The sequence below is a fragment of the Scyliorhinus torazame genome, chromosome 1 (genome assembly GCF_047496885.1).
Source record: "Scyliorhinus torazame isolate Kashiwa2021f chromosome 1, sScyTor2.1, whole genome shotgun sequence".
NCBI lineage: Eukaryota > Metazoa > Chordata > Chondrichthyes > Carcharhiniformes > Scyliorhinidae > Scyliorhinus > Scyliorhinus torazame.
Genome location: NC_092707.1, coordinates 176,901,528 through 176,918,316, shown reverse-complemented (window position 1 = coordinate 176,918,316; position 16,789 = coordinate 176,901,528). Strand labels below are relative to the sequence as shown.

At 43.2% G+C, this 16,789-nt stretch overlaps 1 protein-coding gene across 2 annotated transcripts in view; it reads left to right on the top strand.

The window, feature by feature from the left end:
* The window catches only part of LOC140417710 (tissue alpha-L-fucosidase-like), a 30,539-nt gene extending 27,017 nt beyond the window's left edge, over positions 1-3,522 (top strand). For both annotated transcript variants that reach the window (XM_072501227.1, XM_072501228.1), the window contains 2 exons: positions 382-481; positions 2,910-3,522. In XM_072501227.1, coding sequence (XP_072357328.1) covers positions 382-481; positions 2,910-3,050 — 241 coding nt within the window. In that variant the 3' untranslated portion in view covers positions 3,051-3,522. The remainder of the gene's footprint in view (positions 1-381; positions 482-2,909) is intronic.
* Positions 3,523-16,789: the final 13,267 nt, after the last annotated feature.

Sequence of the window (16,789 nt, the reverse complement as noted above, 5' to 3'; positions counted from 1 at the left end):
AAGGACCTAATTCCTGCGTGGACCAACAAAATTATAGCCGTGGCTTATATTCTGAATATTGAAAATGCCCTAATGACAGGATTGAATTCTGTAGTTACTGTAGCTGCGTGCAATTGATAAACATTTTTTGAAAGTAATGTTACTTCCTAGCACCCAGTGTCTAATTGTTGCATCAAATGCAGATGTAATTTTGCACAATTTCAACACTCATGTTCTTCGTGAGATTTGAGATTAAAAATGTTCTGTGTTCATGTATGATGGGTATCTAAATCCTAAATCCAGTAGAGATTATGCTGAACAATGAATAATTTTCAATCACATTTCCCACAAGCCTTTGCTTTTAATTCAGTGTTTATCTGTGTGCTGTGTTCTTTCCTCCAGGTACACTAGTAAGGGATCCTCAGTTTATGCAGTGTTCATAAAGTGGCCCACTGATAATATCCTAAAGCTGGAATCTCCAAAGAGCTCACCAGACACCAAAGTGAGTGCCTAGAATTTATTTCCTGCTGTTACTGTTTCTTTGCCTTTATCTGACCTGTTCACTGTTGTCTCCTCTGGAACCTCGGGAGGAGCTGGACATACAAATTTATCCGACATCGCTGTTAATCCTCTGCAGACTGTGAAACTCCAGTGTTGATTTTGTTTCTGGTAGTTATCAAGAAAGTTGCTAACTATGCAACGACGTTACTCTGGTTCTGCAATTATTGTCCTGTGGTTGAATAGAAAAAAAGCTGATATTCCTTCTTCATTTTATCTTTCTTTGTTTCTTTTTGTCTAGTTTAATCCATTTTAAAAATTTTTTTTACATGCTCTACTTAACCTCGTCTATTCCTTTGTCTCACTTTTACATTTTAATCTTTGTCTATGTTCCTCTCTTGCCACTCGAAACATCCCTTATTCTCAAATTCTACTTTCTACAAACTAGATATCATCCAAGACTCTTCTCACCTAGTTCGCACCAAGTTTTCTTCACATATCTCCCACTTTGCTCGCTGATCCACATCACAACTTTGAACATGAAGCGACACGACAACTTTTGTTTTCAAATTCATCCATCTCCTCCCACTTCACAGCCCTCTTTAGATATCTGCACTTCTAGCCTTTGGAATATCCCCAGTGTTAACTGCTCCATCGCTGGGAACTGTGTCTCGAGCGGCAAGGACCTAAACTCTGGCGTTCCCTCCCTTGGTCACCTCTCTTCCTCTCTTTCCTCCTTAAGATGCTCCTTAAAAACTTATCTCTTTTACCAAGCTTTTGATTATCTACCCTAATATTATGTGGCTCAATTAGATTTTGCTTTCTAACGCTCCTGTGAAGCATTTTTGGACCTTTGTATGACATTAAATGTGCAGGATAAATACCAATTCATAGAATCATAGAATTTATAGTGCAGAAGGAGGCCCTTCGGCCCATCAAGTCTGCACCGGCACCAGGCTTCCACCCTATCCCTGTAACTCAGTAAACCAAACTAACCATTTGAACAGGGGCAATTTAGCGGGGCCAATCCACCTAACCTGCACACCTTTGGACTGTGGGAGGAAACCGGAGCACCCGGAAGAAACCCACGCAGACACGGGGGGAAAGTGCGAACTCCACACAGACGGTCACCTGAGGCTGGGGCTCTGGAGCTGTAAGGTAGCAGTGCTAACCACTGTGTCGCCGTGCTGCGCAGTTGCTGCTGTCCCCAGTTGTCTACTGTTCTGTTAATTCTATTCAGTACTGAATATCTTTTGGAATTTGCACATTTATTATAAATGCTTTTAATAATTCGTATTTTACTTTCGGAACTTTACATAATAAGATATTGCATTACTAAGGGCGTCCAGCCTGAAATCGCCCCACTCATTTTCCAAAAAGCTGGGAGATCCCACTCCCAGGATCTACCCGGCTCGCAACACCTCACTTGATCTAACGCGATCTTGCGAGACGTTGCGATGTAAATCCCACCCGTTGAGGGCTTTTTGGAAATTCTGCATATTAAAGACAGCTAGTCTCACTTTAACATGCAGTTTCCCGAGGTACCTGAGGAGTTGGGATCTATCCCCTTCGCCTTGGAGACCTCGGGCGAATGCCGATCAGTCCTGGTCTCCTAAAACAGGGACCAGACAGAACAGCACTCGGGGTCTCCTAGGGATTGCAAGCCCCCAGATGCATGTCCTTTGGGAAGGGTGGTACCCTGGCAAAGCGGTGCAACTTGGGCACCCCGGCAGTGCCATGTGTGTGCCAGCCTGGCACTGGCAGGGTGCCCAAGTGGCATTGCCAGCTGGCAGGGGAACTGCCAGGGTGTCAGTATGTCATTGTTTTGCGCGTTGGCCTAGCGTGGGTGTTGTGAGGGGGTGGGGGACCCTCCCATAGTGCATTGGGGCTGGGGGGCTGGTGTTAGGGATCACTTCAGGGCTCCGGATATCTCGCTACACTGAAGTTCTGGTGAGCAGAGCTCCTCCGTGCAGAAAACAGGGATATATGTGATCTCAGCCCACTGAGGCCCCCTATTTAATAGCATTGCTATTTTATAGCATTGTGTTTCTGGGCGATGCGAGTGCCGGAAAACACACGGCTAAATGCGCTCGCTGTGGGACTTGGTTGCCAATTGGTTAAATCCCTCCCAGTATCTATTTATAAATTCATCAAAACTCAAGTCCAGAAAGCGATGTAAAAAGCTGCATGAAACTTGGATGGCTTCATCAGCCATCGTCATCAACCACCATAATATTGCACTGAGAAATATGGAGCACAGGTTCGAAGGAATATTGCAAGTCCTGGATTTCCTTGTGGGAAATAGGGAAGAGACTGACAAAAGTTTCCTTCGGAAATTAAATAATTTGTGTCAACTGTGTTAAAGTGGGTTAAATCCAGTCCGGGGAATAAATGATCTTTATGTGTTGAATGTTCTTGTGTTCCCTCTCTAGGTGACGATGTTGGGAATTTCCGAGCCTCTGAAATGGAGGAATTATCCTGGACAGGGCATCTTCATCGCCTTGTCCTCTATTTCTCCGTTTACTCTCCCATCGGAAAATGCTTGGACAGTGAAACTCGAAAGAGTTTCATAATCAGGGGAAGCAGCTTGGCCCTTTGAAGCAGCTCTCTGGGTTTAAAGAGGTTTTTCAGGGGCTTTGCTGTTATTTGGCCAAACTATTGGCTTCAAAAGTTTTGATGTAACTCAATATGATTCCATTTGTTCTATTATGATTATAGATGAATGTGATTTTTTTCATAATTTTGATAACTTTATCATAAGTTTGCTTCAATGCTCCCTTTTGAAATGTCAGGCTTAGGATTTCACAGTGCCAAGAACAAAGTGCCAAGAACAAAGAACAAAGGCCATCGAAGCCCATCCAAGAGGATGGGTAAAGACGGTGGTGATAGGCTACAGTGCAGATTGTAGCTTATGTTGCCCGACTAACCATTGCAGGGTAGCGGAATTTGACACTCGGTTTTGGGGCTGTTATTTGGTGTTCAGGGGCCCTTTTTTTAATTCTCACTTACTCATTTATTAAATCATGCAGAAACACAGAAAACCTACCTACTGTATTTGTGTCAATTTTGAAAAAATAAATTTCCTTTGCAAGGATAAAGCAGCACAGATATCAAAGACTGTAGGCACAATCTTCCAGCTTTGTTACACTCGCGCTCAAGCGTAACGAGGCCAGTGAATAGTGGGGAGGCCATAAAACGAGATCCGCGCCGGGAGCCAAACAGTTTGCGATGCAACCGGCCTGCTCCAGTAGCATGGCGAGAAACCAATTATCACCACTTAAGCCCCGTTTCTATACAATCAATGAAAGCCACCCCATACCCACCGTCCTCCCGTCATTCATCGGCCTCCGCAGCAAGTGTTCATGTTGGCGCCGATTAGTACTCCTTAGAAAAATGTGAACCTGGCGAAAGCGCTTCTGTGGGAAGCCGAGGAGGTGAGTAGCCATCTTTGCTGACAGACAAAGAGCCCGGGTGTACTGGGCTTGCCACCCCAGTGCTCGGCGGGGAGTGGGGGACCCTCCGCAGGGGTAGGTCACCATGGGAGGGTGGCGGGGTGCAACTTGGGGGGCAATCACTCGCTGCACCACCATGCCAACCCCTGGATCCCAACCCCATTCCAGGGGCAACCCTTGTTCCTGCCCGTCTGCCCCACCAATCACCCATAACCCCCACCAACTGCTGAGGACTCTGGCTGCGAGGCTGAAGGCTATTGCTAATATGGAATTGGCAATCGTGGTTAAGTGAGCACTTGACACGTGCCAAGTGGATTCCCGTGGGTCGGCGGGCCATGTAGCATGTGGGAGTCATTGCCCAACATTCCAATCACACCTTGATGCCTGGACAATGTACCTAAACATTGTGGGAGACAACATCACACACGCAGAAGCCAACATACACCCAGGGGATGGGGCACCGCTCCGGACACATGACCACAGGCGGAGGAGGGTGGGTGGGTGCCACGGGGAAGGGGTGGGCGGGCGGGGGGAGGGGTTTGCCTGGAGAAATGGACAAAGGGTTTGGGAGTCAGCCTGCCTTTCGGAAGGAAGTGACAGAGGCATCATAATAGTTGTGCAAAAAGTTGTTTAATGTGCTATACAATACCCCATTCCCGATAGAGCCTACCCTCACCCCTAGGCTGGTGCCCTCAGTGATCCTCAACGTGCCTGGCCCTCCTAACTCTACCATTACGTCTTGGTGTTTCCCCAGGTTGCACATCTGAGGTAGAGAAAGCCAACTGCTTACCTCGTCCCAGGATGCCCTTGGGACGGAGGGGCAGCAGGTTTGAGCCCCGGCTGCCCCTGCATCATCTGGCTCTGCCAGCTCAGGCGGTACCCATGACACCCTACGTGATGCTCCTCAGTGACCGGGCCATGCTCTGCAGTTCCTCAGCCATGCCCACTTTGACTGGAACATGCTCCGCAGCGCCTCGGCCTCGCCGTTCTGAGAGCGGGGCATGTCCCGCAGAACCTTATCAAGGTCGGCCTGGTGCTGGGTGTCATCCCCCAGTGAGGCAGACATTCTGACCAGACCCTCAGCCATGGCCGTCACCAACTGCATGACGCCTTGGACACCTTCACTCATGGTGCCGACGTTGTGCACCAGGCTCTCCACTGCGGTCGCCACCCCAGCAGTGTTGGCCTCGGTGCCACTCATTGCCGGTGCCATCTCCTGCACCCGTGGCCTCTGGAACTCCTCCAAGCGGCTATGGATCTGTTGGAGTGATGCTGACATCTCCCTCTGAACGTCCCGGCTGCTTCATATCATCTCCATCAGTTCCGGATACCCTACTTCCGGAGGCTCAGCATCAGGCTGGGATCCGGCTGGGTCCTGGGATCCAGCAGACCTCCGGCTGCTGTCTCCACTGGGAGTGCCTGCCTCCTCCTGATATACATCAGCAGCAGTGTGGTGCTCACCAGATTGTGTCCCCGGTGCCTGGCCATTAACATTTCCCACCAAAGTGTGTATCTGTGCTGGTGAAGGGTGGGGATGACAGGGGTGCCGCGACTATAATGGTTGCATCCTCGGCGCTCTCCTCGAGGTGTTCTCCTCGGAGTCAGGAGAGGGGGCCGCCCGGGATGGGCCGCGCCGTCGGCTGGAGGATTCGCAAGTGTGGCATTCTTCTGGCAGTCTGGGCCCTCTGCCGCAGATTGTGGGAGAGTTTTTCCTGAGGAGGCACAAAGAGCATCATTAGCCACACGTGTAGCTCACAGTGATGGGAGAGGGGATGTGAAGGCGGGTGTGAGGGAGAGGGAGAGCTGGGAGTCACCTGGAGAGTTGGGGATTGGATGCTCCCTTGGGGACGGAGTGGTCGTGGGCGTTGGTGTCTACTCATTCGTGCTGCCCGGTGTAGGTCGTTGACCTTCCTCCACTGCTGGTCAGTCCTCTTGGTCTGTTGGAGCTGACTGCTGCCGCCACCTCATCCCAGGCAGCACTGGCTGCCTGTGGTTCACCCTCCAGGACCCTCGGGGGAACACGACATCCCTCCTGGACATCCGCGTCCAGGAGCCTCCCCAGGTCAGCATCCCCAAATCATGGGGTTGGTCTCCTCAGCGCTATTATTGCGAGCTGGCTGGGGTTGGCCGAGCAAGTGCAGTTTAAATGCAGCTCGACCTTGTTAGCGGGGGGGATGGATAATGCGGTCCCGGCAAATTGGCCGATGAGGCGTTTTTTGTGGTAAGAAGCCCGTGATGCTTCCTTAAGTGAATTAATTAACGCTGAATTGTGTTGCTGGTTTCACTGGGCCGAATGCCGGGAAGATCGCGGCAATTCCCGCTCGCTACAACATTTGAAAGTTTTTACGGAAGATGGCACCCGGTATATGTGTATGTCTGAATATATGTCTGTGTGAATATCTGTGTGTGTGTGTGTGAATATGTGTGTGTAGGGATATATGTGTGTGGGTAGGGATATATATGTGTGTGCATAGGGATATATGTGTGTGTGTAGGGATATATGTGTGTGTGTATAGAGATAGATATGTGTGTGTGTGTGTGTAGGGATATATATGTGTGTGTGTAGGGATATATATATGTGTGTGCGTAGGGATATATGTGTGTGTAGGGATATATATATATGTGTGTGTGTAGGGATATGTGCGTATAGGGATATATGTGTGTGTGTAGGGATATATATGTGTGTGTAGGGATGTGTGTGTGTGTGTAGGGATGTGTGTGTGTGTAGGGATGTGTGTGTGTGTAGGGATGTGTGTGTGTGTAGGGATGTGTGTGTGTGTGTAGGGATATGTGTGTGTGTGTAGGGATATGTGTGTGTGTGTAGGGACATGTGTGTGTGTGTAGGGATATGTGTGTGTAGGGATATGTGTGTGTGTGTAGGGATATGTGTGTGTAGGGATGTGTGTGTGTGTGTAGGGATGTGTGTGTGTGTGGGGATATATCTGTGTGTAGGGATATATCTGTGTGTAGGGATATATCTGTGTGTAGGGATATATCTGTGTGTGTAGGGATATATCTGTGGAAGGATATATGTGTGTGTAGGGATATATGTGTGTAGGGATATGTGTGTGTGTGTAGGGATATATATATGTGTGTATGTGTGTAGGGATATATATATATGTGTGTGTGTATAGGGATATATATATATGTGTGTGTGTATAGGGATATATATATGTGTGTGTGTAGGGATATGTACACGTGTGTGTGTGTAGGGATAGATATATACGTGTGTGTGTAGGGATCTGTATATACATATGAATGTGAAAGGATATATGTGTGTAGGGATATATATGTGAGTGTGTGTTTGTAGAGATATATATGTGTGTGTAGGGATATATATGTGTGTGTGTAGGGATATATGTGTGTGTGTAGGGATATATGTGTGTGTGTGTAGGGATATATGTGTGTGTGTGTAGGGATATATGTGTGTGTGTAGGGATATATGTGTGTGTGTAGGGATATGTGTGTGTGTGCAGGGATATGTGTGTGTGTGTAGGGATGTATATGAGCGTGGGTAGGGATAGATATATATATGTGTGTGAAGGGATATATGTATGTGTGTGTAGGGATATATGTGTTTGTGTGTAGGGATATATGTATGTGTGTGTAGGGATATATGTATGTGTGTGTAGGGATATATGTGTGCGTGTAGGGATATATGTATGTGTGTGTGTGTGTAGTGATATATGTATGTGTGTAGGGATATATCTGTGTGTGTAGGGATATATCTGTGTGTGTAGGGAGATATATGTGTGTAGAGATATATATGTGTAGGGATATGTGTGTGTGTAGGGATACGTGTGTGAATAGAGATATGTGTGTGTGTGTGTGTGTAGGGATATGTGTGTGTGTGTAGGGATATATATGTGTGTAGGGATATTTATGTGTGTGTCTGTAGGGATATATATGTGTGTGTGTGTAGGGATATATGTGTGTGTGTGTGTGTAGGGATATATATATATATGTGTGTGTGTGTAGGGATATATATATATTTGTGTGTGTGTGTAGGGATATATATATGTGTGTGTAGGGATGTGTGTAGGGATATGTGTGTGCGTGTGTAGGGATATGTGTGTGTGTAGGGATATATATATGTCTGTGTATGGGGGGGATATATTTGTGTGTGTGTAGGGATGTGTGTGTGTAGGGATATGTGTGTGTGTGGGGGGGGGATACGTGTGTGTGTGTGTAGGGATGTATATGTATGTGTGTGGGGATAGATATATATGTGTGTATGTTTGTGTGTGTAGGGATATACATATATATAAGTGTCTATGTAGGGATGGAGATATGTGTGTGTAGGGATATATATTGTGTGTGTAAGGTTGTGTGTAAGGATGATTGTGTGTGTAGGGATGTGTGTGTGTAGGGATATATATATGTCTGTGTGTGTATAGGGATATATATATATGTGTGTGTGTGTGTAGGGATATATATATGTGTGTGTGTGGGGATATATATGTGTGTAGGGATTTATATATGTGTGTGTGTGTGTGTAGCGATATATATATATATAAATATATATATATATATATACATGTGTGCAGGGATATATATGTGTGTGTGTGTAGGGATATATATGTGTGTAGGGATATATATGTGTATGTGTGTGTAGGGATATATATATGTGTGTGCGTAGGGATATATATATGTGTGTGTGTGTAGGGATATATGTGTGTGTGTGTGTAGGGATATGTGCGTGTGTGTAGGGATATGTGCGTGTGTGTAGGGATATGTGTGTGTGTGTGTAGGGATATGTGTGTGTGTAGGGATATGTGTGTGTGTGTAGGGATGTATATGGGTGTGTGTAGGGATATATATGTGTGTGTGTACGGATAGATATATATGTGTGTATGTTTGTGTGTGTAGGGATATATATGTATATGTGTGTGTGTGTTTAGGGATATATGTATGTGTGTGTGTGTAGTGATATATGTATGTGTGTGTGTAGGGATGTGTGTGTGTGTCTAGGGATATGTGTGTGTGTAGGGATATATGTGTGTGTGTGTGTGTAGGGATATATGTGTGTGTGTAGGGATATATGTGTGTGTGTAGGGATATATGTGTGTGTGTAGGGATATGTGTGTGTGTGTAGGGATATGTGTGTGTGTGTAGGGATATGTGTGTGTGTGTAGGGATATGTGTGTGTGTGTAGGGATATGTGTGTGTGTGTAGGGATATATATGTGTGTCTCGGGATAGATATGTGTGTGCGTAGGGATATGTGTGTGTGTAGGGATATGTGTGTGTAGGGATATATGTGTGTGTAGGGATATATGTGTGTGTAGGGATATATGTGTGTGTAGGGATATATATGTGTGTGTAGGGATATATATGTGTGTGTGTGTCGTGATAGATATATGTCTGTGTGTGTGTGTAGGGATATATATGTGTGTGTGTGTGTGTGTGTAGGGATATATATATGTGTGTGTGTGTGTGTGTGTAGGGATATATATATGTGTGTGTGTAGGGATATGTGTGTGTGTAGGGATATATGTGTGTGTCGGGATATATATATGTGTGTATGGGGGGGATATATTTGTGTGTGTAGGGATGTGTGTGTGTAGGGATATGTGTGTGTGGGGGGGATACGTGTGTGTGTGTAGGGATGTATATGTGTGTGTGTGTGTGGGGATAGATATATATGTGTGTATGTTTATGTGTGTGTGTAGGGATATATATTGTGTGTGTAAGGTTGTGTGTGTGAGTGTAAGGATGATTGTGTGTGTAGGGATGTGTGTGTGTGTAGGGATATATATATGTGTGTGTGTGTGTGTAGGGATATATATATGTGTGTGTAGCGATATATCGTGTGTGTAGGGATATATATGTGTGTGTGTGTGTGTGTAGGGATATATATATGTGTGTGTGTAGGGATATATGTATGTGTGTGTAGGGATATATATGTGTGTGTGTAGGGATATATATGTGTGTGTGTGTGGGGATATATATATATATGTGTGTGTTTAGGGATATATGTATGTGTGTGTCTGTGTCGGGATATATGTATGTGTGTGTGCAGGGATATATGTGTGTGTAGGGATATATGTATGTGTGTGTGTGTAGTGATATATGTATGTGTGTAGGGATATGTGTGTGTAGGGATGTGTGTGTGTGTAGGGATATGTGTGTGTGTGTAGGGATATGTGTCTGTGTGTGTGTAGGGATCTCTGTGTGTAGGGATATGTGTGTGTGTAGGGATATGTGTGTGTGTGTAGGGATGTATATGGGTGTGTGTAGGGATATATATGTGTGTGTGTACGGATAGATATATATGTGTGTAAGTTTGTGTGTGTAGCGATATATATATATATGTGTGTGTTTAGGAATATATGTATGTGTGTGTCTGTGTCGGGATATATGTATGTGTGTGTGCAGGGATATATGTGTGTGTGTGCAGGGATATATGTGTGTGTGTGTAGGGATATATGTATGTGTGTGTGTAGGGATATATATGTGTGTGTAGGAATATATGTGTGTGTGTGTGTGTGTAGGGATATATATGTGTGTGTGTGTAGGGATATATATATGTGTGTGTGTGTGTAGGGACATATATATCTGTGTGTGTAGGGATATATGTATGTGTGTGTGTGGGTATATATGTGTGTGTGTGTAGGGATATGTGTGTGTGGGTATATATGTGTGTGTGTGTAGGGATATGTGTGTGTGTGTAGGGATATGTGTGTGTGTAGGGATATGTGTGTGTGTAGGGATATGTGTGTGTGTAGGGATATGTGTGTGTGTAGGGATATGTGTGTGTGTAGGGATATGTGTGTGTGTAGGGATATGTGTGTGTGTGTGTGTAGGGATATATGTGTGCGTGTAGGGATATATGTATGTGTGTGTGTGTGTAGTGATATATGTGTGCGTGTAGGGATATATGTATGTGTGTGTGTGTGTAGTGATATATGTATGTGTGTAGGGATATATCTGTGTGTGTAGGGATATATCTGTGTGTGTAGGGATATATCTGTGTGTGTAGGGATATATCTGTGTGTGTAGGGATATATCTGTGTGTGTAGGGAGATATATGTGTGTAGAGATATATATGTGTAGGGATATGTGTGTGTGTAGGGATATGTGTGTGAATAGAGATATGTGTGTGTGTGTGTGTGTAGGGATATGTGTGTGTGTGTAGGGATATATATGTGTGTAGGGATATTTATGTGTGTGTGTGTAGGGATATATATGTGTGTGTGTAGGGATATATGTGTGTGTGTGTGTGTAGGGATATATATATATGTGTGTGTGTGTAGGGATATATATATATATTTGTGTGTGTGTGTAGGGATATATATATGTGTGTGTAGGGATGTGTGTAGGGATATGTGTGTGTGTGTGTAAGGATATGTGTGTGTGTAGGGATATATATATGTCTGTGTATGGGGGGGATATATTTGTGTGTGTGTGTAGGGATGTGTGTGTGTAGGGATATGTGTGTGTGTGGGGGGGGGATACGTGTGTGTGTGTGTAGGGATGTATATGTATGTGTGTGGGGATAGATATATATGTGTGTATGTTTGTGTGTGTAGGGATATACATATATATAAGTGTCTGTAGGGATAGAGATATGTGTGTGTAGGGATATATATTGTGTGTGTAAGGTTGTGTGTAAGGATGATTGTGTGTGTAGGGATATATATATGTCTGTGTGTGTATAGGGATATATATATATCTGTGTGTGTGTAGGGATATATATATGTGTGTGTGTAGGGATATATATGTGTGTAGGGATTTATATGTGTGTGTGTGTGTAGCGATATATATATATATATATATATATACATGTGTGTAGGGATATATATGTGTGTGTGTGTAGGGATATGTGTGTGTGTGTGTGTAGGGATATGTGTGTGTGTAGGGATATGTGTGTGTGTAGGGATATGTGTGTGTGTAGGGATATGTGTGTGTGTGTAGGGATATGTATGTGTGTGTAGGGATATGTATGTGTGTGTAGGGATATGTATGTGTGTGTAGGGATATGTGTGTGTGTGTAGGGATATGTGTGTGTGTGTGTACGGATAGATATATATGTGTGCATGTTTGTGTGTGTAGGGATAAATATATATATATGTGTGTGTTTAGGGATATATGTATGTGTGTGTGTGTGTGTGTAGTGATATATGTATGTGTGTGTGTAGGGATGTGTGTGTGTGTGTAGGGATATGTGTGTGTGTAGGGATATGTGTGTGTGTAGGGATATGTGTGTGTGTAGGGATATGTGTGTGTGTGTAGGGATATGTATGTGTGTGTAGGGATATGTGTGTGTGTGTAGGGATGTATATGGGTGTGTGTAGGGATATATATGTGTGTGTGTGTACGGATAGATATATATGTGTGCATGTTTGTGTGTGTAGGGATAAATATATATATATGTGTGTGTTTAGGGATATATGTATGTGTGTGTGTGTAGTGATATATGTATGTGTGTGTGTAGGGATGTGTGTGTGTGTGTAGGGATGTGTGTGTGTGTCTAGGGATATGTGTGTGTGTAGGGATGTGTGTGTGTGTGTGTGTTGGGATATATGTGTGTGTGTAGGGATATGTGTGTGTGTGTGGGGATGTATATGGGTGTGTGTAGGGATATATATGTGTGTGTGTGTCCGGATAGATATATATGTGTGTATGTTTGTGTGTGTAGGGATATATATATGTGTGTGTGTTTAGGGATATATGTATGTGTGTGTGTGTGTGTAGGGATATGTGTGTGTGTGTAGGGATATATATGTGTGTCTAGGGATATATATGTGTGTGTGTAGGGATATGTGTGTGTGTAGGGATATGTGTGTGTGTAGGGATATGTGTGTGTGTAGGGATATGTGTGTGTGTAGGGATATATATGTGTGTGTAGGGATATATATGTGTGTGTAGGGATATATATGTGTGTGTGTGTCGTGATAGATATATGTCTGTGTGTGTGTGTAGGGATATATGTGTGTGTGTGTGTGTAGGGATATATATATATATGTGTGTGTGTGTGTGTAGGGATTTATATATGTGTGTGTGTAGGGATATATATATATGTGTGTGTGTGTGTAGGGATGTGTGTGTAGGGATATGTGTGTGTGTGTAGGGATGTGTGTGTAGGGATATGTGTGTGTGTGTGGGGATATATGTGTGTGTGCAGGGATGTATATGTGTGTGTGTGTGTGGAGATAGATATATATGTGTTTATGTGTGTGTGTAGGGATATATATTGTGTGTGTGTAAGGTTGTGTGTATGTGTAAGGATGATTGTGTGTGTAGGGATGTGTGTGTGTGTGTAGGGATATATATGTGTGTGTGTGTGTAGGGATATATATATGTGTGTGTAGCGATATATATATATATATATATATATATATATATATACACGTGTGTGTAGGGATATATATATGTGTGTGTGTGTGTGTGTAGGGATATATATATATGTGTGTGTGTGTGTAGGGATATATGTATGTGTGTGTAGGGATATATATGTGTGTGTGTAGGGATATATGTCTGTGTGTGTGTAGGGATATATATGTGTGTGTGTGTGTGTAGGGATACACATATATATATGTGTGTGTTTAGGGATCTATGTATGTGTGTGTCTGTGTCGGGATATATATATGTGTGTGTGCAGGGATATATGTGTGTGTAAGGATATATGTATGTGTGTGTGTGAAGGGATATGTGTGTGTGTGTAGGGATGCGTGTGTGTGTAGGGATGTGTGTGTGTGTAGGGATGTGTATGTGTGTGTGTAGGGATATGTGTGTGTGTGTGTAGGGATATGTGTCTGTGTGTGTGTAGGGATCTCTGTGTGTAGGGATATGTGTGTGTGTAGGGATATGTGTGTGTGTGTAGGGATTTATATGGGTGTGTGTAGGGATATATATGTGTGTGTGTACGGATAGATATATGTGTGTATGTTTGTGTGTGTAGCGATATATATATATATATATATATATGTGTGTGTGTGTTTAGGAATATATGTATGTGTGTGTCTGTGTCGGGATATATGTATGTGTGTGTGCAGGGATATATGTGTGTGTGTGTGTGTGTGTAGGGATATATATGTGTGTGTGTGTGTAGGGATATATATATGTGTGTTTAGGGATATATATATGTGTGTGTGTAGGGATATATGTATGTGTGTGTAGATATATATGTGTGTGTGTGTAGGGATATGTGTGTGTTTGTGTGTAGGGATATGTGTGTGTGTGTGTGTAGGGATATGTGTGTGTGTAGGGATATGTGTGTGTGTGTAGGGATGTATATGGGTGTGTGTAGGGATATATATGTGTGTGTGTGTACAGATAGATATATATGTGTGTATGTTTGTGTGTGTAGGGATATATGTATGTGTGTGTGTGTGTGTAGGAATGTGTGTGTCTAGGGATATGTGTGTGTGTAGGGATATGTGTCTGTGTAGGGATATGTGTGTGTGTGTAGGGATATGTGTGTGTGTGTAGGGATATGTGTGTGTGTGTAGGGATATGTGTGTGTGTGTAGGGATATATGTGTGTGTGTAGGGATATATGTGTGTGTGTGTAGGGATATATGTATGTGTGTGTGTGTAGCTATATATATATATATACATGTGTGTAGGGATATATATGTGTGTGTGTGTAGGGATATATATGTGTGTGTGTGTGTGTAGGGATATATATGTGTGTGTGTGTAGGGATATATATATGTGTGTGTGTGTGTAGGGATATATATATGTGTGTGTGTAGGGATATATGTGTGTGTAGGGATATATGTGTGTGTAGGGATATATGTGTGTGTATAGGGATATATATGTGTGTATAGGGATATGTGTGTGTGTAGGGATATGTGTGTGTGTAGGGATATGTGTGTGTGTAGGGATATATGTGTGTGTAGGGATATATATGTGTGTGTGTGTCGTGATAGATATATGTCTGTGTGTGTGTGTAGGGATATATATGTGTGTGTGTGTTGGGATATATATATGTGTGTGTCCGTGTTTGTGTGTGTAGGGATATAGAAATGTGTGTGTGTAGGGATATATATATATGTGTGTGTGTGTGTGTGTGTGTAGGGATATGTGTGTGTGTGTAGGGATATATGTGTGTGTAGGGATATATATATGTGTATGGGGGGGATATATTTGTGTGTGCAGGGATGTGTGTGTGTAGGGATATGTGTGGGTGTGGGGGGGGATACGTGTGTGTGTGTAGGGATGTGTGTGTGTGGGTATAGATATATATGTGTGTATGTTTATGTGTGTGTGTAGGGATATATATTGTGTGTGTGTAAGGTTGTGTGTGTGTAAGGATGATTTTGTGTGTAGGGATGTGTGTGTGTGTAGGGATATATATGTGTGTGTGTGTGTGTAGGGATATATATATGTGTGTGTAGCGATATATATATATATATATATATATATATATCGTGTGTGTAGGGATATATATATGTGTGTGTGTGTGTGTGTGTGTGTGTGTGTAGGGATATATATATATATGTGTGTAGGGATGTATGTATGTGTGTGTAGGGATATATGTATGTGTGTGTAGGGATATATGTATGTGTGTGTAGGGATATATATGTGTGTGTGTAGGGATATATGTCTGTGTGTGTGTAGGGATATATATATATGTGTGTGTTTAGGGATATATGTATGTGTGTGTCTGTATCGGGATATATGTATGTGTGTGTGCAGGGATATATGTGTGTGTAGGGATATATGTATGTGTGTGTGTGTGTAGTGATATATGTATGTGTGTGTGTAGGGATGTGTGTGTGTGTGTGTGTGTGTAGGGATGTGTGTGTGTAGGGATATGTGTGTGTGTGTGTAGGGATATGTTTGTGTGTGTAGGGATATGTGTGTGTGTGTGTGTAGGGATGTATATGGGTGTGTGTAGGGATATATATGTGTGTGTGTACGGATAGATATATATGTGTGTATGTTTGTGAGTGTAGCGATATATATATATATATGTGTTTAGGAATAAATGTATGTGTGTGTCTGTGTCGGGATATATGTATGTGTGTGTGCAGGGATATATGTGTGTGTGTGTAGGGATATATGTATGTGTGTGTGTGTGTAGTGATATATGTATGTGTGTGTGTGTAGGGATGTGTGTGTGTGTGCCTAGGGATATGTGTGTGTGTAGGGATATGTGTGTGTTAGTGTCTGTGTGTGTCGGGATTTATATATGTGTGTGTGTGTGTAGGGATATATATATGTGTGGGTGTGTGTCGGGATATATATTTGTGTGTGTGTAGGGATATATATGTGTGTGTGTGTAGGGATATATATGTGTGGGTGCATGTAGGGATATATGTGTGTGTACGGATATATATGTGTGTAGGGATATGTGTGTGTGTGTGTGTGTGTGTGTGTGTATAGGGATGTACATGTGTGTTGGGATATGTGTGTGTGTAGGGATATGTGTGCATGTGGGGATATGTGTATGTGAAGGGATATCTGTGTGTGTATAGGCATACGTGTGTGTGTGTGTGTGTGTGTGTAAGGATGTTTGTTTGTGTAGGAATGTGTGGGTGTGTAGGGATGTGTGGGTGTGTAGGGATGTGTGTGTAGGGATATATGTGTGTGTGTCGTGATAGATATCTGTGTGTGTGTGTGTAGGGATATATATATGTGTGTGTGTGTGTGTGTAGGGATATATATATGTGTGTGTGTGTGTGTGTGTGTGTGTGTGTGTGTGTGTAGGGATATATATATGTGTGTGTGTGTGTGTCGGGATATATATTTGTGTGTGTGTAGGGATATATATGTGTGTGTGTGTAGGGATATATATGTGTGTGTGCATGTAGGGATATATGTGTGTGTACGGATATATATGTGTTGGGATATGTGTGTGTGTGTGTGTGTGAGTAGGGATATACATGTGTGTAGGGATATGTGTGTGTGC